The 20,629-nt window shown below is 44.3% G+C and overlaps 1 protein-coding gene across 5 annotated transcripts in view; it reads left to right on the top strand.

Annotated features, from left to right (window-relative positions):
- Positions 1 to 20,629, top strand: part of LOC149335489 (calcium-activated chloride channel regulator 1-like) — a 38,328-nt gene that overhangs the window by 11,488 nt on the left and 6,211 nt on the right. For 4 of the 5 annotated variants that reach the window (XM_089552157.1, XM_089552159.1, XM_089552158.1 and 1 more), the window contains exons 2-11: positions 489 to 651; positions 3,273 to 3,570; positions 5,068 to 5,174; positions 6,425 to 6,598; positions 7,844 to 7,965; positions 11,432 to 11,546; positions 13,304 to 13,531; positions 14,323 to 14,622; positions 15,491 to 15,712; positions 17,784 to 18,060. In XM_089552157.1, coding sequence (XP_089408283.1) covers positions 489 to 651; positions 3,273 to 3,570; positions 5,068 to 5,174; positions 6,425 to 6,598; positions 7,844 to 7,965; positions 11,432 to 11,546; positions 13,304 to 13,531; positions 14,323 to 14,622; positions 15,491 to 15,712; positions 17,784 to 18,060 — 2,006 coding nt within the window. The remainder of the gene's footprint in view (positions 1 to 488; positions 652 to 3,272; positions 3,571 to 5,067; positions 5,175 to 6,424; positions 6,599 to 7,843; positions 7,966 to 11,431; positions 11,547 to 13,303; positions 13,532 to 14,322; positions 14,623 to 15,490; positions 15,713 to 17,783; positions 18,061 to 20,629) is intronic. The other variant, XM_089552161.1, reaches the window with a different exon arrangement.

The raw sequence follows: 20,629 nt of genomic DNA, 5'->3' as shown, positions 1-20,629 counted from the left end.
CCCTAGCTGCGACAACGCTTCTCATTTTGGGTAGGGATCCTGTCCTTACAAAAATTTTTTAGACGGTCTAAAGGCTGTTCATCGACTTCTGTCCATAAAGTATGTAAGCTCTCTATACACAAATCCTGGAGAACAGTCTATATGCAATACGAATGCTGTATACAGCCTATAGAGGATCTATAGGTTTATTGCCATACACTTTTAGTACACTTCTGCCTATACACAGTCTGTAGTCTATGAATAGACGAAAAGAAATGCCTATAGGAAGGCAATAGAGTCTATAAGAAGCCTATAGACTGTTTATAGACCATTTTTATAAGGGTGAGCGGAAAGGCACCACCGAAAAACCTGGTGGTTTCTCCCTTGTCCGCGTTGGTCATGATGCAGGAGGAACTAAGAACTAAGCCGCTCACTTGCAGCCTAGGTATACCTTGCGCTCTATTACTCGGGTAACGCCGGTAAAAGTTTTCGATTTTTCCGCCACACAGGATGCGGTCCACTGCTCTGCTGCTCGTCGCGGCTGTATCGCAGCTGTGCTGGTCTCCCGGTCACAGCCTCCGCATAGACAAGGCCACCGGAGCCTACGAGGACATTGTGGTCGCTATACACCCGTCAGTGAAGCCCGACGAAAGAATCGTCGAAAACATCAAGGTGCTCATTTGGCTTCAGCTCCACAACAGTTTAAACCGGGCGCCGAAGTGCCAGTGACAGTTTTGGTTTTGTCTGATTCTGTTTTATAGCGGAGGTAACCGTAGCTTTATAAACGGTTAACATTTGAGCAAAAGTAGTGTGCGATCAGACAGGACAAAACGAAGAGGACACCATATACATCAGCTCGCCCAAACAGCTACCCCTAACCGTTAAATATCTTTTTCAAATGTGTAGAGGCAGCATTGAGACTCTAGGCGTACGCCAGGATAAGGCTCCCATTTAGGAACATTTAGTGGTTGGACATGACGTTAGCGATTGACTGGAATTGTTGATTCGGATAGTTCCTAAATCTTTTAATAGTACACAAATAGCTTTTAATCACTGAATTTGCTAATTAGTCGCAAATCACTCATTATATATCTGTGGCCTCTAGTGTCCTCGCCCCAAAATAGGGTGTCATATTCGGTAAAGCACTGTCTGCGTAATCTTTTGGTTGCCACCGCTGAAACAATGGCCACAGTGGTGGCTTGCCGCTCGTCGACAATCTTGACAGTGCGTTAGGGGAAGGCTCACTGTACTGAAATGTCGAAATCTCAACCAACTAAGCCGACCTTGTTAGCCGAGACGATACTTTCCGTCTCTTTGTTATAATATTTGAATATTAACTGGCCTGTGCGCCAGCTGAGGCAACTGTCGCTTATGGTGCAGGGAAGAGTCACTCTAATGACCCTTTAATTAAAACATTAACGTGAGCACGCTTCCACATGCATGTCATTGCTGCGCTCCGTTATAAACGCAGGCCGACTTCAATAGAATTTCGATTTAGGCTTGGAGTGCGACAAGACCTGTTTTACTTCTGCCTTCCCTTACTTAGTCGTAATAAGATAAATAAGATACGGTGTATACTTCAATAACACGTCCAGATCTTATGCTCCCCACTCTGAAGGGAGCCCATCCACCTGTCTGCCTTTCTGAAACGATTTCATTCAATCTGCAACTGATAAAAAAACAAAAACTATGATTCCCCGCTAGCTCGTCACCCACCTGCTAAGTGAGCACCAATCTGTGGAACATAACTTAGAAACAGAGACATTTGTATTCACTGAGAGGATAATTTTGCCTTGCGGTGGCTCGTAAAATTAATGCCATTATCGCCATCTACATCATGAGCCTAACTAGGCCCACTGCTAAGCAAAGGCCCCCTCCTTATATCTCTGATTAACCCATCCTCTGCCAGCTACAGCCACTTTATACCCGCAAACTCGCTTATCTCACTCGGCCACCTCTCTTTATGCCGCCCCTGCAATTTATTTATTTATTTATTTATTTAAATACCCTAAGGGCCCGGCTGGGCATTACATAGGGGGGGGGGGGGGACAGCAAATAACACAACTACTCAAGCTTCACTTCATGCATAATACAGATAGAGAACAAAAGAACTAGGTGTTAATTATCAAATACATCTTGGTCATGGTGCACTGGGCAATAAACAAAAATAATATGTACACGCATACGGCAAAGCAGGGTTACAAGGCGACAAGTTCAAACAGACGACAATGCTGCGCCTGATTCAAGAAATGTTAGTAGCGCTGAACGGAAAGATGATGGTTCAGTGATAGCTACAATGCTAGCAGGTAAACCATTCCACTCCCTTATAGCTAAGACTAACGGGGAATTCTGATATTTCTTTGTGCGGGCGAAAATTGTTTGAATTTTATGCGCATGGTCGGTTTGAGATGATATGTGATGTGCTGCTTTAATGTGCCTCCATGCAAAAGATGAATGGTTGTAGTAGAGGGAGTGGAACAACGATAGGCGAAAGAATTTGCGTCGTATGTTGAGGTCCAGAAGATTTAGAGACTGTTTTATTGCAGTAACGCTCTGAAATGGAGAGTACGACCGTAAAATAAAGCGTGCTGCCTTATTTTGCACTGATTCTATAGAGCTAGATAAGTTTTCTTGGTGGGGATGCCATACTACCGAACAATATTCCAATGATTCCAATATTCCAATATTCGAATGCTTTTCTTCCCTTGTAATTCAGTCAGTTATCCTTATCGCCGAACAAATATCTTTACTTTGCATTGCATATCCGGCCTATGCCCTGTTGTGCCTGCTTTTGAATAGGATGTCATGAAATATCCCCTGTCCCTTGAGCCGCTCTGCTCTATTCCTGTGCCTCAACATTACATACGCCATTTTAAATTTCAATAGCTCGCAGGGCTGTCCTGAATTTAAGATAAACTCACTCCATTACATACCACATTTTTGCCCCTCAGGTGAGTACCGTTAAGAGAAGCTGTTACATACTTAAATCTTTAAGGGCACTGGTGAACGGCTTTTCTTCAACTAAAAGCAACTGCCAAGTGCACCCAACCTTCTTCTTAATCTCTCCGTCATGGCACTTTCGTGATACGAATCTGCGGTCACTACGTGCCCAAAATATGCAAGCAGATTAAAACGAGCTGACATCTGTTGCCAACAGAGGCAATACTGAATGAACTTTGCGTAACATCTGCTCTTTCAAACTTCCGCCGTTCCGTCTACACGTCTTCTTTGGCCCAGTGTAGCTGTACATAAGGTGAACGCATTATTGAATGTCTACTTTCTCTCTATCCAAGGCATTATTTCGCTCTGCCTCGACCTTCCTCCATCGGGCCACTCGCGGATTGGTCCACTTCGGCAGCGTGACCATCGCCGTGCCGGACACATGGCCTCCGAGACCCGGTGCTGTCACCACGGCAGCCAGCCTGTTTCCCACGGCCGACGTGCGAGTGGCGGCCGAGAACCCGCAGTACGGCGACACGCCGTACACGCTGCAGCCACGAGGGTGTGGCGAGCGTGGGGAGTACATCCATTTAACACCCCGGTTCATGGCCGACATGAATGGATCCATAGCGGAAATCTACGGCAGTCCTGGTAAGGGTCCTAGGCTCGAGAAGCCTAAATATGCAGCGTATCAAGGGAATTGGTTCCCCGGAACTGTTAATGTCACAGAGAATGAAGTACCTTTGAAATTCTTATTTCAGTTTTGAATAAGATTGGAATATGTAAAGGAAGCCAATATGCAGTCCCTGAAGTTAAGGAAAGCAAGAATCAAAGTTTTTTTTCTTTATGCGCTCGGTTGATGGATGAGAAATTATTAACTTAACTTTTTATGCATTGCTCTTATAGAAAGGGTCTATAAACAGTCTATAGAATTCTTACAGACTCGGTTCTCTTTCAATAGATATTTCTTTTTCTCTATTCATAGTCTACAGACTGTAGACATAAGTCTACTAAAAGTGTATCGTCATAAATCTACTGATCATCTAGAAACATTTTGTCGTATTTGTATTGCGTATGAACTATTCTCTAGCATTTGTCTATAGACAGCCCATGGACTTTTAAACAGTAGTCTGCAGGCATTATATAGACTGTCTAAAGACATCTTTGTAAGGGTGGTTAACAACCATCGTTCAGTGCAAACGACTTACAGACACATTTCAAGCGCGAGTAGCATTGTGCATGAATTTTTCTGAAACGGCAGGCCTTATTACGGCATGTGTGCACGGTGATTTGTTATCTACATAGGGGGCGGGGCTGATATAATGATCTAATGCTAGTTCCGTTCAATTATGGATATTTTCCCTCTCCGCTACTGCTCCAAGGCTTCGTTCTGACTTGAATCATGTACGCTTATGGGGATTGGTAACAACCGAATTGAATCCGATGAAGAGGTTTCGTCATAGTGGCCTAACCTTCATCACGTGCTTTCCATCCACTGCTTTCGAACAGAGAGTGAAAGGCACGGTTGTTTCGACGCAATTTTATGCGAGGGCAGGCGATTTCATAGGTCTCGTTTTGCCCCTGTATCTGAAGTATCACACTGTCACGAATGTGTTGATATCGAAAGTAAAATGTCGGCATTAACAGTTATGAGCATAAAAATTGCAAATCTGTACAGATTCTCCGGTTAAAACTCGTGCTAACATGTCAGCATTTCTAGCTTTTTATTGAAAACCGCATGGTAGACGCTAAGCCTTGTTTACGTGCAGTTTACCTGACATTGACGCGTTGAGCAAGTTTGCGCCGTTGTGCTGTGAATTTTAAGGTTTCTCTAATGTGCGTGTCCACCTTAGAGTCGTTTTCACTCGTAAAGCATCAATTTCTACGTAGTTTCTCCTATATTTTTTTTACAGCGTCGATAAAGAAAGGACTGACTTACACGGGGTAGCACCAATCGACGAATAAACTAGAATTTAACGTGAAATTTTGCAACAAGAGGAATTATATCTGTGGTGCTCTCAGAAGCAGTTCCCCATAACACCAGCATGTTAAATCAAATGTGGTACAGTTTCCATGCCGTGCAAATCGCCAATATGTTCTATAGCAATGAGCGCAATTTCCGTGTTTTAAACGCACTGTCTTTTGCAGCTTACCAGCTGGTGCATGAGTGGGCTCATTACCGGTACGGCGTGTTCGATGAGTACGGTGACCCCGAGAGCTTCCGATACCCGAGTCTCTACTGCGAGTTCGGCATGGTGAGGAAGCGAGCGAAGCTACATTTTGGATGGTCGAGTCCATGCTAGCAGTTAATTGTGCAAGAAAGTACTGAGCGGAGCCTCTTTTAATCAAACGGCAGCCTAATCTCTGCTGTACATTCATGCTTGCGTCTACCTGGCTTTCAATGTTGGCAAGCACGCCGATCTGTTATCGTGTCTCGTAGGACAGATTCTTAACTGTTTGGAAAAGCTGAGAATTTTTGAGCACCTAGAACACGTGATGCCATTGAATGCTGGAGGGGCCTCCAACTGCCTCCGTTATATAAACCGGGCTGACTCAGTTGCTGCTATTTTTATCCACAGCTTCGCCACTATCGCGAGGAAAAAAAAATTCATCTGTGTTCGGTACCTAGCAAAGAAGTTAAACTCAATATAAGCCAACATGACAAGCCTACACAGCGCAGTGCGTGTCGCATTCTCTCTGCCATGTGTTGCTTAAATCGTGGCAGGCAGAAATACAGTGCAGTTCCTTATATTGGCCGTAGAGTAGTCAATCAGGCCATTTTTAATACCAGACTTGAAAAGATACTAACGCTTGCGTATTTATGTACACTTCAGGAAACCTGTTTACCATAGGTTGGAATGAATCGAAATGGTAACGGGAAACGCTTGCAGAAACGCAATGCCATGTCGAAAGACGAACATGGACATCTAAATGTGACTAACGGTGGAAGTCAGAGATACATAAGGCAAAAAAGGGCAGACGTGGGCCCTGTACAAGTAGAGGATTTATAATACCCTCTCTGGTTGCAGCTTGAAGCCTTAGTCTACATACAAAAGTTTAAAACATGGTTATTAAAAAAGGCAGCAGTCGTGTATTTCTTTAGAACATGCTACGCTTCCTGGCACTCTGACGGCCAAATCGCATCACTCAGATGAGATGAAGATTCAATTTTATTAAAGAAGTTTTCGTGAGACTCCTTCCTCTCTCCCCATAAAACATGCCAGAAAGTACTCTAAGCACAACTTACTTGACTTCACAACTTTTCTAGTTCCCGTCTGTTTCAAAGAGCACTGGGTCCTTTTGAGAGCAAATTATAGCCCTTCTGAATCTTTCTCGAGTGTTCTGGACTTTATATTGTTTACGAAGTACAGGAGAAAATTATGTATTTGTAACTGCTAATGCCAAGCTCAACGAGGACTCTGAATTTCTGGTTGCCAGAACTTACAATTTGTTCAAATTCAAGCCTTTTCTGAGTGTAAAGTGTGTCATTTCTCGCTCCTAACAGGTGCGTGCCAGTGCCTGCTCGGAGAACATCAGATTCACGGCATCGACGGATTCGGGTGAGCCGTGCCGCATTTACAAGGGCTGCCGCGTCTCATCCAAATGCCAACCACAATTCTCGCAAAGCGACAAGGACCCGGTCACGTCGTCCATTATGTTTATGCCGTACCTCAAGGGCGTAAGTATGTGTAATGCACCTGCGTAGTACTGGAGAAGATAATGTTGCAGAGTTATAGTATTATAATTGTACCACCGAATCCCCTAAGCAAATAAAACTACGGGTGTCATAATGAAATGAAGGTTTTCGATGCAAGAAGCTCTTGTCTAATTCAACATTAGCAACACTATTCTATGTCGCGAGAACCCTCTACGCTATAGAATGCGCTGGCGCCATTTCGGAATGCTCGGCATAAGAATCAGTGACCGCTAAGCTGGTAGAAAGCTCGATATAAAAGCTTTAATGCCCTTCTCTTATAACGATATGTCACAAGAAACACTCAAGCGGGCATTCGAAAGATGGATTCCTGACAGTGACGGCGCCAAATGCTGCAATCGTATACACTGGTTAAGACCTAACACAGCTGTCGATTTAAAGCACTGGCCAGTTCAGCCTCATCTGCGATTTACTAGCCGCCCTGGTTATCATAGTTGGTAGAGTAAAAATGCAGGTCTTTATGGTAGTGGTCATTGTTGATCACCGAAGATATCTAAAAAAGTATCATCATTACATATTCTTTCTACGCCTGTTTGTCTGAGACGCTATGGTATTGAACACTGCAATAATTACCGACGTCAGGGAAGCTATAGACATTTCTTGTTTCAGATTGTGCTCTTTCGTTCTCTTATAGTGATCCAAACCCTTATAAGATTGGTACGGAACCTATAGAGAAAATACACCGACTTATAGAGTAATTGCTTGCAGAAACCTTCATCTCTGTGAAACTCATTTCAGTGCTAATTCATGACTGCTCCCTCTACTGAGGCACTGCGGATAACAAGGTAGGGGTCAGCTCGGTATGATAAACTGAGCGGAGCAAGTCATTCTTCAAGCTGTTTGTTTTCCACTCAAAAGATACCTAAGCTTCTGTGAAGTAACCGCTAAAGCATCGGAAAGTTAGAATACGAGAGCGAGGTAAACCACTTTTCCACCTGTTTCCATGCATATAGAGCTTGTTTTTTTATTTAAGGAGGCTCAGTAAAAAGGTTTAAGTTGAGATGGCAAGAAATCCATAAATCTTGACAGCGTAGAACAAAAGTTTACCAAGATAGCAATTTCTGTTTTGTCAGGCAAGGGGATATGAAAATGCCTGCTTGTTTAGACGACGACCGCGATCCTTGAGAACTTTTACATCTAGTCTAAAATAAAAACAAATTGTGATAATCAATGTTTTGAATGAACTATAACAACAATATTCCGTGGCAGGTGACAGAATTCTGCGACAGCGCAGAGAAGAAGCACAACATATTCGCTCCCAACAAGCACAACCACCTCTGCGACCGCAAGTCCACATTGGAAGTGATTTCCGCCAACGAGGATTTTAGGCAGTGAGTACGAACTGCCTCTTACTTCTTTAAGCTAACGCAATACCGGCATCACACTCTATTAAAAGACCTAATAATACCCGCAACCTTTATGGTGCTATTTTATGAGACGCAGTAGGGTAAAATGTCAGTGGCAACTTGCTGTTCCTTTCCATCCGCCCGCTCTAAAAAAGAAAGGCCGCTTTAAATGTACCGTCTTTGTCAAAAGTAACCAGGCTGCATGGTTTGCTTCTAGCTTGTATAGTGGAGCCCTCGTGGCTTTCCTTAAGATCAAAAGGTGCTGGAAGATAAGAAGACCCCCAGTCCTTACCTTTAACGACCATTTCAGCTTCAGCGAAGCTGTAAGAGCTCCACTGCATGAGCTAGAAGTAAACCATGCAGCCTGGTTACTTTTGACAAAGACTGTACCATGTTTCTTTCCTTGCCAGTACAAAGCACTGTATCTCGTTCTTCGCCCCAATATACGTACAGTGTCGTGTACAGGACAAGTTTAGCCTTATAAAGTTAGGGTTTATGTCCACGTGCCTACGCATGCGTAGAGCAATACTTTTACAAGCCTTTCCCAAAGAGCACAGGTAATCGGCCGAAGGTCGTAAATGTCTGGTTTCACTCTGGTCCTTTACAAGACCGGCATTTTCCAATGCATTTCCAATATTGGGCTGATTATATATGCTGCTCGGTTCATACTTGCATTAGCCTCCAGGAAATTGGGTTGAAGCGGGTTGTCCTCTCATCTCAACTGTACTCACTTTCATCAGGCAGCTCCACAGTCGCCTGTGGAGCTGTCTGATCGCGCTGATCGCGCTGATGTGTACAATGCCCTCGCTTATCTCCCTGTGAGGTACTCATGATAAACATCACAAAAAAACGCACGCAGCCCTGTGTATATTTTAAATGTGGTGTACCCGTGAGCGATAGCAACATGCCTTGCGACTCAGCCCATTATGTAGACGTTGTTTTTACGTCGGCCCAGCCTTTTATATAACATTTTTATTCATTCCTTACGCGAAGGGGCCCAATAGAGATAAGAAGCATTACTGGCGTGGGCAAACAGATTTGTAAAAAACTGTCCAGAGAGTTTCGGTACACCGCTTGCGCAGGTGATCCACTGTAATTTCAATTAGTCGCAGGAAAAGAATAATTTCAGTATTTTTTTCTCGAGGCCTACGTCCGAACATGGCAGTTATGAGCTATCTTAGAGGGAAGATAATGTGACGACTGAAGATATGAGGATACAGGCTTTCCCCTTTGGTTGTGGCAAGTGAAGAAAGAACGTTTTGACTGTAGTTTATTCGCACGTTCAATTAATACCACGATGTCAAGTTTTTCTTTAACACTCTTGAATTCAGGAACATATCGTACCTACCAAAGACAGAACGAGAGCAACAGGCTGTTTTCTGAGCTGCATCAATGATTTATGAAGTGCATATGATAACACCGTCGAGATATAAATATCGTTACTTTAGAACTAAGAGGAAGAATGGCTATTGGCATGTTAGAGCTCTGGAACCGTTTCCGATAAGACGAAGTTGAAGCTCTTCGTTTTTAAGAGCAAGTCTATAGCAGGAAATGTTTCGATAAATATCAAAATCAAACTATCTCATATTTCAAAACAGTCAAGGTCAAACTCTTCATAAGCCCCAAAGTAAATAAATAAAAAATGAAAAAATATGTCAATGTAAGCGCTTTGAAGCCCATGGAAATACACTGCGTATACATGGACATGGTTTTGGAGGTATACGCCAGAAGGCATACATGGTCTGTTCTGAAAGTAGTACTACTCATTTTTTTAAATAAAACTTTTTCAAGAGAATAGTACAAACGATTAGAATTTTTCATAGTAGCACCCTTCCGCACGTACACGCTGCTGACAATGAGATTTCCAGTTTTCGTACGCCTCCAGGAACGCCTGGGCCGGAATGCTGTTTAGCTACCTCGTCACGGCCTGTTGAACCGCCTCTACCAATCCGTGATGTTTCCCCTTGAGCGTCGATTTTATTCTCGGGGAAAAAAAAAAGTCTGGCGGGGCCAAGTCGGGGCTGTAGGGGGCCTGAGGCAGTGTTGCCACCTTGTGCTCGGCAAAAAATCGGGGTCCTCATTCACATGATGAAGATCCTGGCAGATCACTTTCCGGTTGCCCTTTTGTTCCTCTGACAACAGTCCCGGCACCAACTTCACGCACACTTTCCTCATGGCTAAGTTTTCTGTCCCGATCTCAAAAACTTGGGTTTAAGGAATCCTCAAGTCATCAACAAAGATTCTGATACTAATCCTACAATCACTGTTCAGTAAATGGTTCACTCGCTACACATTTTCATTGGGCTTGATGGTCGAAGGGCGTCCGGAGCGGTCGTCGTCTTCCACTCTTTCCTGACCTTCTCGGAACAGCTTGTGCCACTCAAAAAACACCTGATTTACCCATGGCAGCGTCACTGTAGGCCTCTCTAATAATGTCGTGAGTCTCTTTGCTCGTTTTACTAAGATTTACACAAAATTTGATAGCGTATCACTGGTCCATTTAACGCTCTATGATTCTGCGTGACGAGACGTTTCGACAGGGGTACACAGTACAAGCGACCTGCTCGCTTCAACGGCCGAGAGCCGACTGCCGATTTTCTCCAGTATTCCCAATATCCTCCAACTATCCTGCACGCGCAGACCGCCTCTCGTCCGCCCGTTCGCCCGGGAAAAAACCAGTACTACTACTTTCAGAACAGACCGTGTATATGCTTCTACATGCATATATTCTTATATCTGTTCATAAATTTTGCGAATACGTGTGAAGAATGAAAAGGAAGCGTGGAAGTGACATTCCTGTTGCAGTGACATGGCAGCAACACTGGCCTAGAAAACCTGATTAGTCGCGAAGAAAATTGCGAGGACACTTTGGCAGCTGAAGTGTTCAGAGGCGAAAGCCGAGGACCCTATGCCCTGACGACTGCCGGTGTATGTAACGTCACACCGTTCCCGTGGCTACATCGATACCAAAATTATATATCTTTCGGGGATATTAAGTGTTAATTACGCTTAATTACACATTTTCCCGTCTAATTTGACACAAACCCGGCGTTTTTTCTGACCATTCTGTGACAATTTTCACTATGCCGTGACGACTTCCGATGGCTGTGACGTCACACCGTTCCCGTGGCTATATCAACTTCGTTATTTCGACGGAATTTTGACATTTTTTACTATAATTAATGAACTAATTTCACTACAGTCATGAAACGCTGATTCTAGGTCTATTTTTCGTCCTCTATCTGAAGCAACCATTCGTTTTCTCGTAGCTTTTTTAGTTACCGAGTTAACACGCTGCCAATGGTGTGACACCCTCTGCTAAAGGACGACAGTATTAGCCATTACTGGCTTTCGCATTACTATGGGCAGGCACACGTCATTATGGGTTATATCGCTACCTGTGTTCGCCGCAACCAAATGGAAGTCCTTTATGCCGTCTCCTTTGTCGCAGGCTGCCTCGCGCTGACCTCGGGAGAGCTATTACGGTGAAATTCACAGAAGTGCAGAGGAGAAAAGGCGCCCTGGGACGTGTGATTTTTGCCCTGGACATCTCGGGTAGTATGAATGTGAGTATAACGGGCAAACAGCAATGCGAGATGGTTATGAGCAAACACGCGACATGGATGCCTATTCCGCCAAGTGCCTTTAGAGTCTGCGCCAGTCTAGATGGCGCAGTAATTATAAACAACAATTTTTCAGGACAGGAACAATGCGCGAGAAGATTATGAAGGACAATAAGCGGCACTTGAGTGCAGAACATTAATTGAACCCGGAATCGATACTTCAATCAAGTACGTGCAATGTCCTAGAAAAATTTCAACGCAAATGAAGGCAAGCGTAGCGGCTGGCCGGAGAGGGCCGGGCGGGCGGATGAGGTTCAGCAGTTTGTGAGGATAAGGTGGCCGCAGCTCTCGCAGAACAGAGTTACTAATTGCAAGGATATGGGAGAGTTCATTGTTCGGCAGTGGACACAGTTATACTGCTGCTGCTGCTGCTGATGATGATGATGTACGACGTGTCACTTTCTGAGACCAACGACTGTACGGTGACCACATGGCTATGTAGAATATAAGCTTTACCATTTCGATTCCTCCGTGGCGATTGGAGAGTGTGGTGAAGCACAAGCCGGCAACCCAAAATGATTTTAAGCACGCCTCACTCCTGCAGAATAATAATGAAATGAAAGATCCGATCCTTCCTAAAAGGGACAGCTTTTTCTTGTGAAGTGGTCATGGAAATAAGGGGAAAAGCAGAAAAGCCCCTAAGTATTATAAAGACTAGTTGGATAAAACAGAATAGTTGCGAACTAACGAACCTGCGGTTGGATTAAAGTACCAGATGATCCCAAATGGGTGATCTGAACAAAGCTGCGTCGGTGACATGCTATGAAGGAAGATTTCGTGAAAAGCGCTGGATTTAGGAATGAAAGAATCCAAGTACTAATTGGCGCTGCTAATCAGTACGCCAACATTGAATTCGTGGCCGCCTCTAGATGTCACCTACTACTGCTTCTGACGAAGAGAACTATGTTGTGGTTTGTAGTAGTGACAACTTTTGTAGGAGAGGCAAAGTCGAGACGACTTATGTTGCCGTGAAACGACCGCTAACAGAGGAGTCGACTTCATCATTTCGGTTTTAGATGTGAAAATAGAGTTGTAAGAAATGAAATGCGCTGAGCTACTCCTCATGCTTTCAGTGGTAGTGTCGAGGGTGTTTTTGTGAAGGTCCAAGAGTGATGAATCATGGAATCGGAACTTGTATTTGTCCATCTCTCAAGCACCTCAAATTTTTGGATGTCAGAGGAACCAGCGCAAAAGGACAACGGACAAGAATGAAGGAGGACGATACGGACTGAACATTCGGAGTTTTGTGATACTTTTGCCCGTTGTCTTTTATCGCTGGTTCTTCTGAGATAATGGCTCACCAACTAGCCCAAGTACAAGTGTTGCTAAAATTTGAGCAATATGGAAGAATTATAGCTGTCTTTTTCCAGCAACGAAACGCGGGACGCTGTGGGCGAGAGTTTCTTGTAACAGCTGATAAGCTTCGAAAAGTTGCCAAGTTTGGACGTTTCTATCGGACCTAAAGTTGCAGTGTCATGGCTTAGCCGTCCATCCCTGAATCAAGACATGAAGACTCTGGTGGCTTCACTAAAAGATTCGGGTGTTGCTAGCTGTGTTTCGACTTGTCAATACACATTTGAATTTATTTACTTGCTCTTCACTGCACTCTACATGTTTATACCACATATGTACTCTAACATAAAAAGGCATGCCCTGATGACCATTTCTGCATCTGCTCGTGTACTCCATAATATGTCTAGGGTCAAAACCGTATTGGCCATTTAAGAGAAGCGGCTGGCCACTTCATCAAGGTTCTTATACCGGACGGGTTGGAGGTGGGAATCGTCACATTCAGCACTGGCATCGACTCAGTATCTCCTCTGACTTCCATGCAAACGTCGGTGAGGAAAAAATTTGCTGACGAAGTGGAGAAGCTAACAACTAGCGGATTGACATGCAATGGATGCGCCCTGCAAAAGGCTCTGGAGGTAAGGATCGTTCCTCCGCTCATTATGTTTTAGATTTGAAACACTATGTCTTGGACACAGCTTCAATTTTCACACGTTCTTTCACATCACCTGATGGCCGCGTGCAGGGCTGAATGATATTTAGTTTCTAATAAGTAGGCTTGCCTTTGAGTGTGTAGGCAAATGTTCATCAAGCTTCCCTCATTTTTATTTCTTTTATTTTATTTACATGATAGTGCAGACCTTTTTGGTCCAATCAGGGTGCCATTGTTTCATGGATGGAAGTAAGGATTTAAATTGTAATCGGTTTGAATGAGGGAAGGGGGATAGGTTGGCCGGACTACGTCTGCTGTATGACAATGACCTATCTGATATCCCTCCAGTTGATACTTGTTATATGCCAGCTCTATTATCTCGTTATAAACAACTTAGTTAAAACAATCTCAGGCAATATCTGCCATTTCCACTGCCACACTAACGAAGAAGGGACCAAAAACACTCCACGCAATCTACCGAAAAGACTATGAGTCTCAATATACGATTGAACTGTGGCAGGAGAAAATGTTGTCCAGCTCCGACCCAGAAGTTCAACAAGAACTGACCTAAAGGGCAAGAGCGGCTGCAAGGTCCACTGGACTCCAGTAATAGGGGACCTACCACCAATATTACTTCCCATTAAAATGCTTTCATCATCACATCAACATCTCTGAGAGATATCGTTTCAATACGAAATAGCGCTTCATTAAGTTACAATGATTTTACGTTGTTATGTATATGCAGTAGCACCACTTTCTCTTTCCGTACTCGATCAGATGTTCAGGGCGAACCAACAACGCGTCGAGGGCTCTGTGATCATCCTCATGACCGATGGTGAGGAGAACGTGGATCCACGCATTGCGGACGTCGTCGACGAGTTAATCGCCGCTCAAGTGGTGGTCAACACGATCGCCTTTGGCACCTCTGCCGAGGCAACGCTGGAGGCGCTCGCCCTGCGCACTGGCGGGAAGCCGTTTGCGCTGCGGGACGGCCAATCTAACGTCGCGGTTGCTCTGGAGTCGGCGTTTCTAGATTCAACCATAGCCCTGCTGGATGACGATAAGAGGCCTGTCGTGGTGAGCAAGTCGAACTTGAATTTACTCTTCATGCCTCAGAATCCCGTGACCAGACATTTAAATACGCTATAGAACACAGAAACGAACCTTTTAAGAGCACTACAAGGAATAATCTCTGAAATGAAAAGCTTATATTAATTTGCGAGTCTGGTTTCTTTGGATTAAATAAACTTCGACGCGGGGTATATCCCATAGAAAGAATCCAGGTGCATGCCTCCGCACATCCGATAGCACTGTATGCATTTGTCATTTTAAGAAAGTTAGGCTCCTAATACGCCGAAGGCTTACTCAGAGGTCAAAAGTCAGTTTACCCGGTCCATTGTTAAAGTCATAGAGCGCGAAGGCATATCAGGATAAGGAATATCAGGATCATAACATTCATCTTATTATGTGTATGGATTACACTGGACGAATTCCTTACCGAAGACCACATCACAGTTATACAGAAATAAAGTATTCTTTTTTAGGAACGGTTCGATTCGGATGTATTTTTGATGGGCTAGTTGCTGCAATTGAGAACGAAACAAAGATAGCCGTCTTGTGCATTCATAACCCTCCTTTTGCTGATAGCTGTGAGCATGCGCTGATATCTATGACTGAGAAGCACAGAAGCGTTTTGGCGTGGCCGGAAAATAACTTTGGAAGTTACCTTCTTGATGCTCTCTTAGCTCACCGCAATTACAATGGTTTGAGTGTTGTCTATAATGTGAAATCAACATTAAAAAGGCATTTCTCGTATCGGGAAATAGGAACCCCCAGATGAAAATGAAATCAAACAAGGAAAATGGCGTTTCTGACCACGCGGTATTCGTCGCACGATCGAGGGCTCGTATTCTGAATGATATTTGTGACATTTTCTTATCCGCAGGTTTTCGAGCAATCGGCTAAAGTGGTGCAAAAGCAGGAGTTCCAGATCGTCGTCGACGCCGACGTGGGCAACGAGACCGTAATCTCGGTGCTCTCGGATGACGCAGCAAACCTCAATGTAGAGCTCCGCTACCCGGACGGAAAGGACTGTCAGGACTGCCTGGAGTCCGGCCCAGCGATGTCCGGCAAATACATAACTTTCAAGATCCCGGGAATAGCAACGGTATGTGAATGACGGACAGCTACCAAAGGCATGACTGTGAACTCCTATTTCAAAAAATGATACAGAAAACCACGCTTGAACATCTCACACGTTTCAAACAACTCTACGCCAGAGACCAATTCCTGAATACTAACGTGCGGAGTTAAGATCTCATTGTTTCGCTTCACCGGCTTCTGGAAATAAAAGTATGGCTACCACAATCTGAGAAAACTATTTTGTAGATATCAGTTTGCTTTTAAGGGGGCATTTATTGCGCTTTAAAATAATCACAACCACAAACAAAGAGCTCTTTGATATCCGGTCGAGGCTGTTTCTATGGTGGGGACATCTAATAGTCACGACTATTGCACTGCCTGGCTTACGGGCTAAATTTTTGTATGAATCACACGTGTGTGTTTTGGAGAAAGTGTTGTGAAGAATTTCAAACTGTTCGAATGAGGTGATGGCACCAGTTGCATTTGCGGATGACTATTCGCATACTGCACTTCGCAGAAAGCAATAAGTGATGAGCTTGTGTACAACAACCTTGTAATGGTTTCCCGATCGAAATGTAATTACTTTTTTTTTCAGCGTTTCATATGTAACGCCACGTACGTGCATGTACGAGCTCAAGGCACGGTAGGAAGTTCTGCCGGAATCAGCAAGCATCCGTAGCTAAACATGTCTACTCAGAATATTGGTCAGGTCACAAATACATGAACTTGGCTCTTGTCCAGAGGGCTGCAGTAACCCCACAATGCTGCATTAAGGCCAGCATTACAACTTGACAAGAAATAGTTTCTGTGCCTGACTCCAGATAGAATTTTTGGATGAACGTTTGGCTCAAAACATTTTCAGTAAACAGAAAAACGGGTACATGACACGGTCATTAGCCGGAAGTCGAAAACATGAAGAGGGTAGGAAGAGCAAAGGAGGCGGTCGTCGTCCCCAACAATTCTCCCGAGTGGCCAGCATCAAACCCCTCCACCCAGTGTCTCCTACTGCTTGCACGCAGATCAGATTTCTGACAAAGTGTTGAATTTTAGGATGTTATCGATTTAAACGGCACTGGAGTTGAGATATCTGGATTGCTATCAAACCGTAAAGCATTTAATTTGAACAACATAGAACAATAATCACCCAACAGAATTCGTTTATTTTCGTACCCTTGTTCATGGGCATGATGAGCAGAATTAGAACAAACTATGTATGAAAATTTCATAGCAGTTGTCTCCACTCAGGTGTGCATCTTTATTAAGCTACCAATTTCAACTGAAGCTGTATATACATTAACAAATAATGTTTTCAGCAGTGCAATCAGTGCAATGTGAAATATCGACAAAAAGAAAAAAATATTAAATATTTCAATAAAACAGAATAAATACACAAATAACTGAACCAACTTGACGCCTCCCCGCCCCCCATTCAAAAGATAAAGTTCTCGACTCCCTGTCTATTAGCCGATATTCAATCAAAGATCACGCTCCTTCGAAACCGGTGCCTTCTCCACTACACTACAGCCTGCAGGCAAAGAGAGAAATTTTAGATGCTTGCGTTGTTTTAAAAGATACCACTTTTTTGTTGCTAGTCTTGATAAAATTAGTTCCCCTAATTTGGAATCAAACTGCTACTTGAACAGAAATGTAAATGAAAAAAATTATTAACCAATTAATTTCACCGGGGCGCTGTCACCTGTCGCCTGTATATAAAAAGGTCAAAATGCTTCATTTTCATATGCATGTCATTTCGCAGCGATTAATGAAACTTTTATCGCTGCAAATCTGCTCTCAGCGAAAACTGTCTGCCTGCCCGTGCGTATGAACGGCGACCGCTTGATAAGTGTTCTGCGTCTTGCAATTGTTGGCAATGCAACCACAGTGAAACTGGGCCGAGTAATATTTCTCTAAAAGTCATGGCTTCAATTACTCTACGGGCTCTCTCCATATACGCGTATACGAGCTGAGATTCTTGAACAAGCAATAAATCAATAACCACTTTAGCGAACAGACAAATAATAACTTCGCGGTGCGACAAATCGCTGCCAAACACGGATCAACGTTGACCGATTTTTCACATTCACGTGTTTACGTAGCCGGGCACCTGGAGGCTCATCGTGTCCCACAGGCTGAGTGACCGCGAGGCTGTCGTCCACATCCGTGCCACTTCCCTGGCCAGCGGTTCCACGGAGGAGCCCGTGCTTGTGCGGGCCTTTCTCAAGAAGACCGAGGTGGCGAAAGCGTCCGAGGCGGTCATCTACGCCGAGGTCACCAAGGGTCCGAACGTGGTGCTGCACGCCAGGGTCACGGCCACCGTCATCAGGCCAAAGGCGCCTTACGAGGTCGAAGTGGAGCTCTTCGACGATGGACTCGGTACGCCACTGGCTTCAATCCAATTAGGATTTTATTGCGAAAGCAATACTACTTGCACTTTGCAGAGTGACCACCATCGTGCCGCGGCGGTGACCACCATTGACCTTCATTTGACCTTGATTTGCCTTACATTGGATTATATTGGATTACGTTAGATTGGATTGGACTGGACTGGACTGGATTGGATTAGATTAGATTAGATTACATTAGCTTAGAGTAGATTACATTGGATTGGATTCGATTGGATTGGATTGAATAGGAGGGGATTTGATTGGATTGGATTGTACTGGATTGGATTGGAATGGAATGAATTGGATTGGATTGTATGGGATTGGGTTCGGTTGGAATGGATTGGATTGCATTGCATTGTATAACCGATGCATCACCACAAGTCTAACCACAAGCACCACCACCAGCTACACTACCAGCTGTACCATGGCGTAGGTACGAATATTGCTTTCGCAATTACCAGGCTTAACCAAGCTAAGCCACAGCGAATTTTTTTTTAGTTTGCTTACCTATTCTTTTACTGACACCTGCAATGACCGCTGTCGAATTATAATAGCAGAGATGGGTCGTTAAACCATATCGATAACTGTTGCAGTGAACGCTTTGAGGTGTGCAATAATAGTGGGATGAACCGCGTCAGGATGAGAGGCGATGTCAGTCCTTGGCTGCTTGGAGAAAGGGAGTGTGAAGATGCGCAGTAGAATTCGCAGATTGCGAGAAAACTCGTTTAGCCTGATTGAGGCGGTCAGAAAGGCCGTGAGCTAGTGTGATAACACAATTTTCATGTGTTGAGCGCTAAAATGCGTGCGCAAGACATAGTCTGGCTATAGGTTATATGGGTTCCTTCACCGCATCATACAAAGCACAGCCTCTCACGTACGCAAAAAAACCTACATAACGTTCGTCGGACGGCCGCTAGACTACGCTTCAACCACCTCGTCAGCTCATCAGAAATCCTTAATAGACACGTTCGGAGCAATTCAGAACACGGCTTGTCATTTTATTTTGCGGGATTATAACTTCCAAATCAGCGTAATCTTACTGAAGCTCAATGTTTCACTCCACCAGTCAAGAAATCTTACATATATTAGCTCTCTCTGTACATATTTACATATTTACCTCTCTCTCACAAATTCGCCTATGCCGCATGCTTACCCCTAGCACATCCACAACGTCCCTCCAACTTACCACATAGATTAAACATTAACTGTGCCTCCGCGGAAGGTCAGTGCTTATTGTGCTCGGCTGCTGACCCGAAGGACGCGGGTTCGATCCCGGCCACGGCGGCCGAATTTCGATGGAGGCGAAAAGCTAGAGGCTCGTATACTGTGCGATGTCAGTGCACGTTAGTTCAAGCCCCAGGTGGTAAAAATTCCTCGAGCCTTCCGCTACGGCATGAAGTTTTCTCAAGGAGAGAAACAGTACTTGTCCGCAGGATTTGCGCTCGATTAAATGTAATCAGTGAGGTTTTACTGAAAATTATGGACATGAACCATGCGCTGCACCATGATTGTATCTAGTTCATTTCATCTTGCAGTATTAAGGTAATACTGCTGTCAGTGATAGCAGGGTGTGTTAGGAAGTCAGCGGGGAATAATCGGATGCCGAAATCATACGAGACGTTGGGTGAATGCTGCAGATTAGTAGTAGCACAGGGCAGTGTTCTGTACCTTGTAGCAAACTGGATGCGACGAGGGTCGAAGAAAGGAAATACCTATGCCACACCCGGCTTGGTACCATTATAGCTTCTGTAATCGCTGTGAATGAACTACTTTTTATGGTTCGGTAGCAGCGTTCTCTCCACACACCACTATTTCACTGGCAAGATATTTGTAAATATTGAACACGCAGTTAGCATCTAATATACTTTGGTTTGTAGTCGAGTAGACATTGCTAGCGACTGTTGGCATTTGCAGCAGATGGCTCCACTTGCATCACACTCCGCGTCTCCGGCTGATTTAGGTCTCGCGGAAACCAAATGCTAGAAAGCAAGGAACGGTTAGCAACCTGCCTGATTCACGGCGAAAGTATTCTATTGGAGAGTGCAACTGGCCTTATTATAGTGCCTAGAAATGGCAGTGACTACGTTCCCTCCATAGAAGAATGGTTCCCGTAGGCTAAGGGTGTGGTTTAAAAAATAATGTTGATGCCTTTGGGATCAAAGAAGGAGACATGCGCGGAAGACGTTTCTTTTGGCCATGAAAGATGCCAGGAACTGAATTTTTCTTTGAGGGCATCATGGCTGGGGTGTAGGCTGTGATTCAAATCCTTTACTTACTTTCACCACACATAAATTTTACCGTAGGACTCCTTTCTCCATCCAATTTATATCCGCTCTTCACTTCCTCTACGCGGAAGATAGCAAACCAGGTCACTTGCCTGGTCAACCACCGCCCGTTTCCACCGCCTCGTTCTCTTTCTTAGGCGCACATGTAGGAACATAACGTTCGTTCATAACTGACGACGGCGACACTACGGAAGCACAAGCCGTAGTGATGAGTCAGCGAACTTACATTTCGCCCCGTTAGGTAGAACTTTCAGTACGAAGTGACCTCGCATT

Source organism: Amblyomma mixtum, chromosome 7 (genome assembly GCF_055824585.1).
Source record: "Amblyomma mixtum isolate Tamu chromosome 7, ASM5582458v1, whole genome shotgun sequence".
NCBI lineage: Eukaryota > Metazoa > Arthropoda > Arachnida > Ixodida > Ixodidae > Amblyomma > Amblyomma mixtum.
Note: the sequence above shows the minus strand (reverse complement) of the source record. Positions and strands in the feature narration are given on the sequence as shown.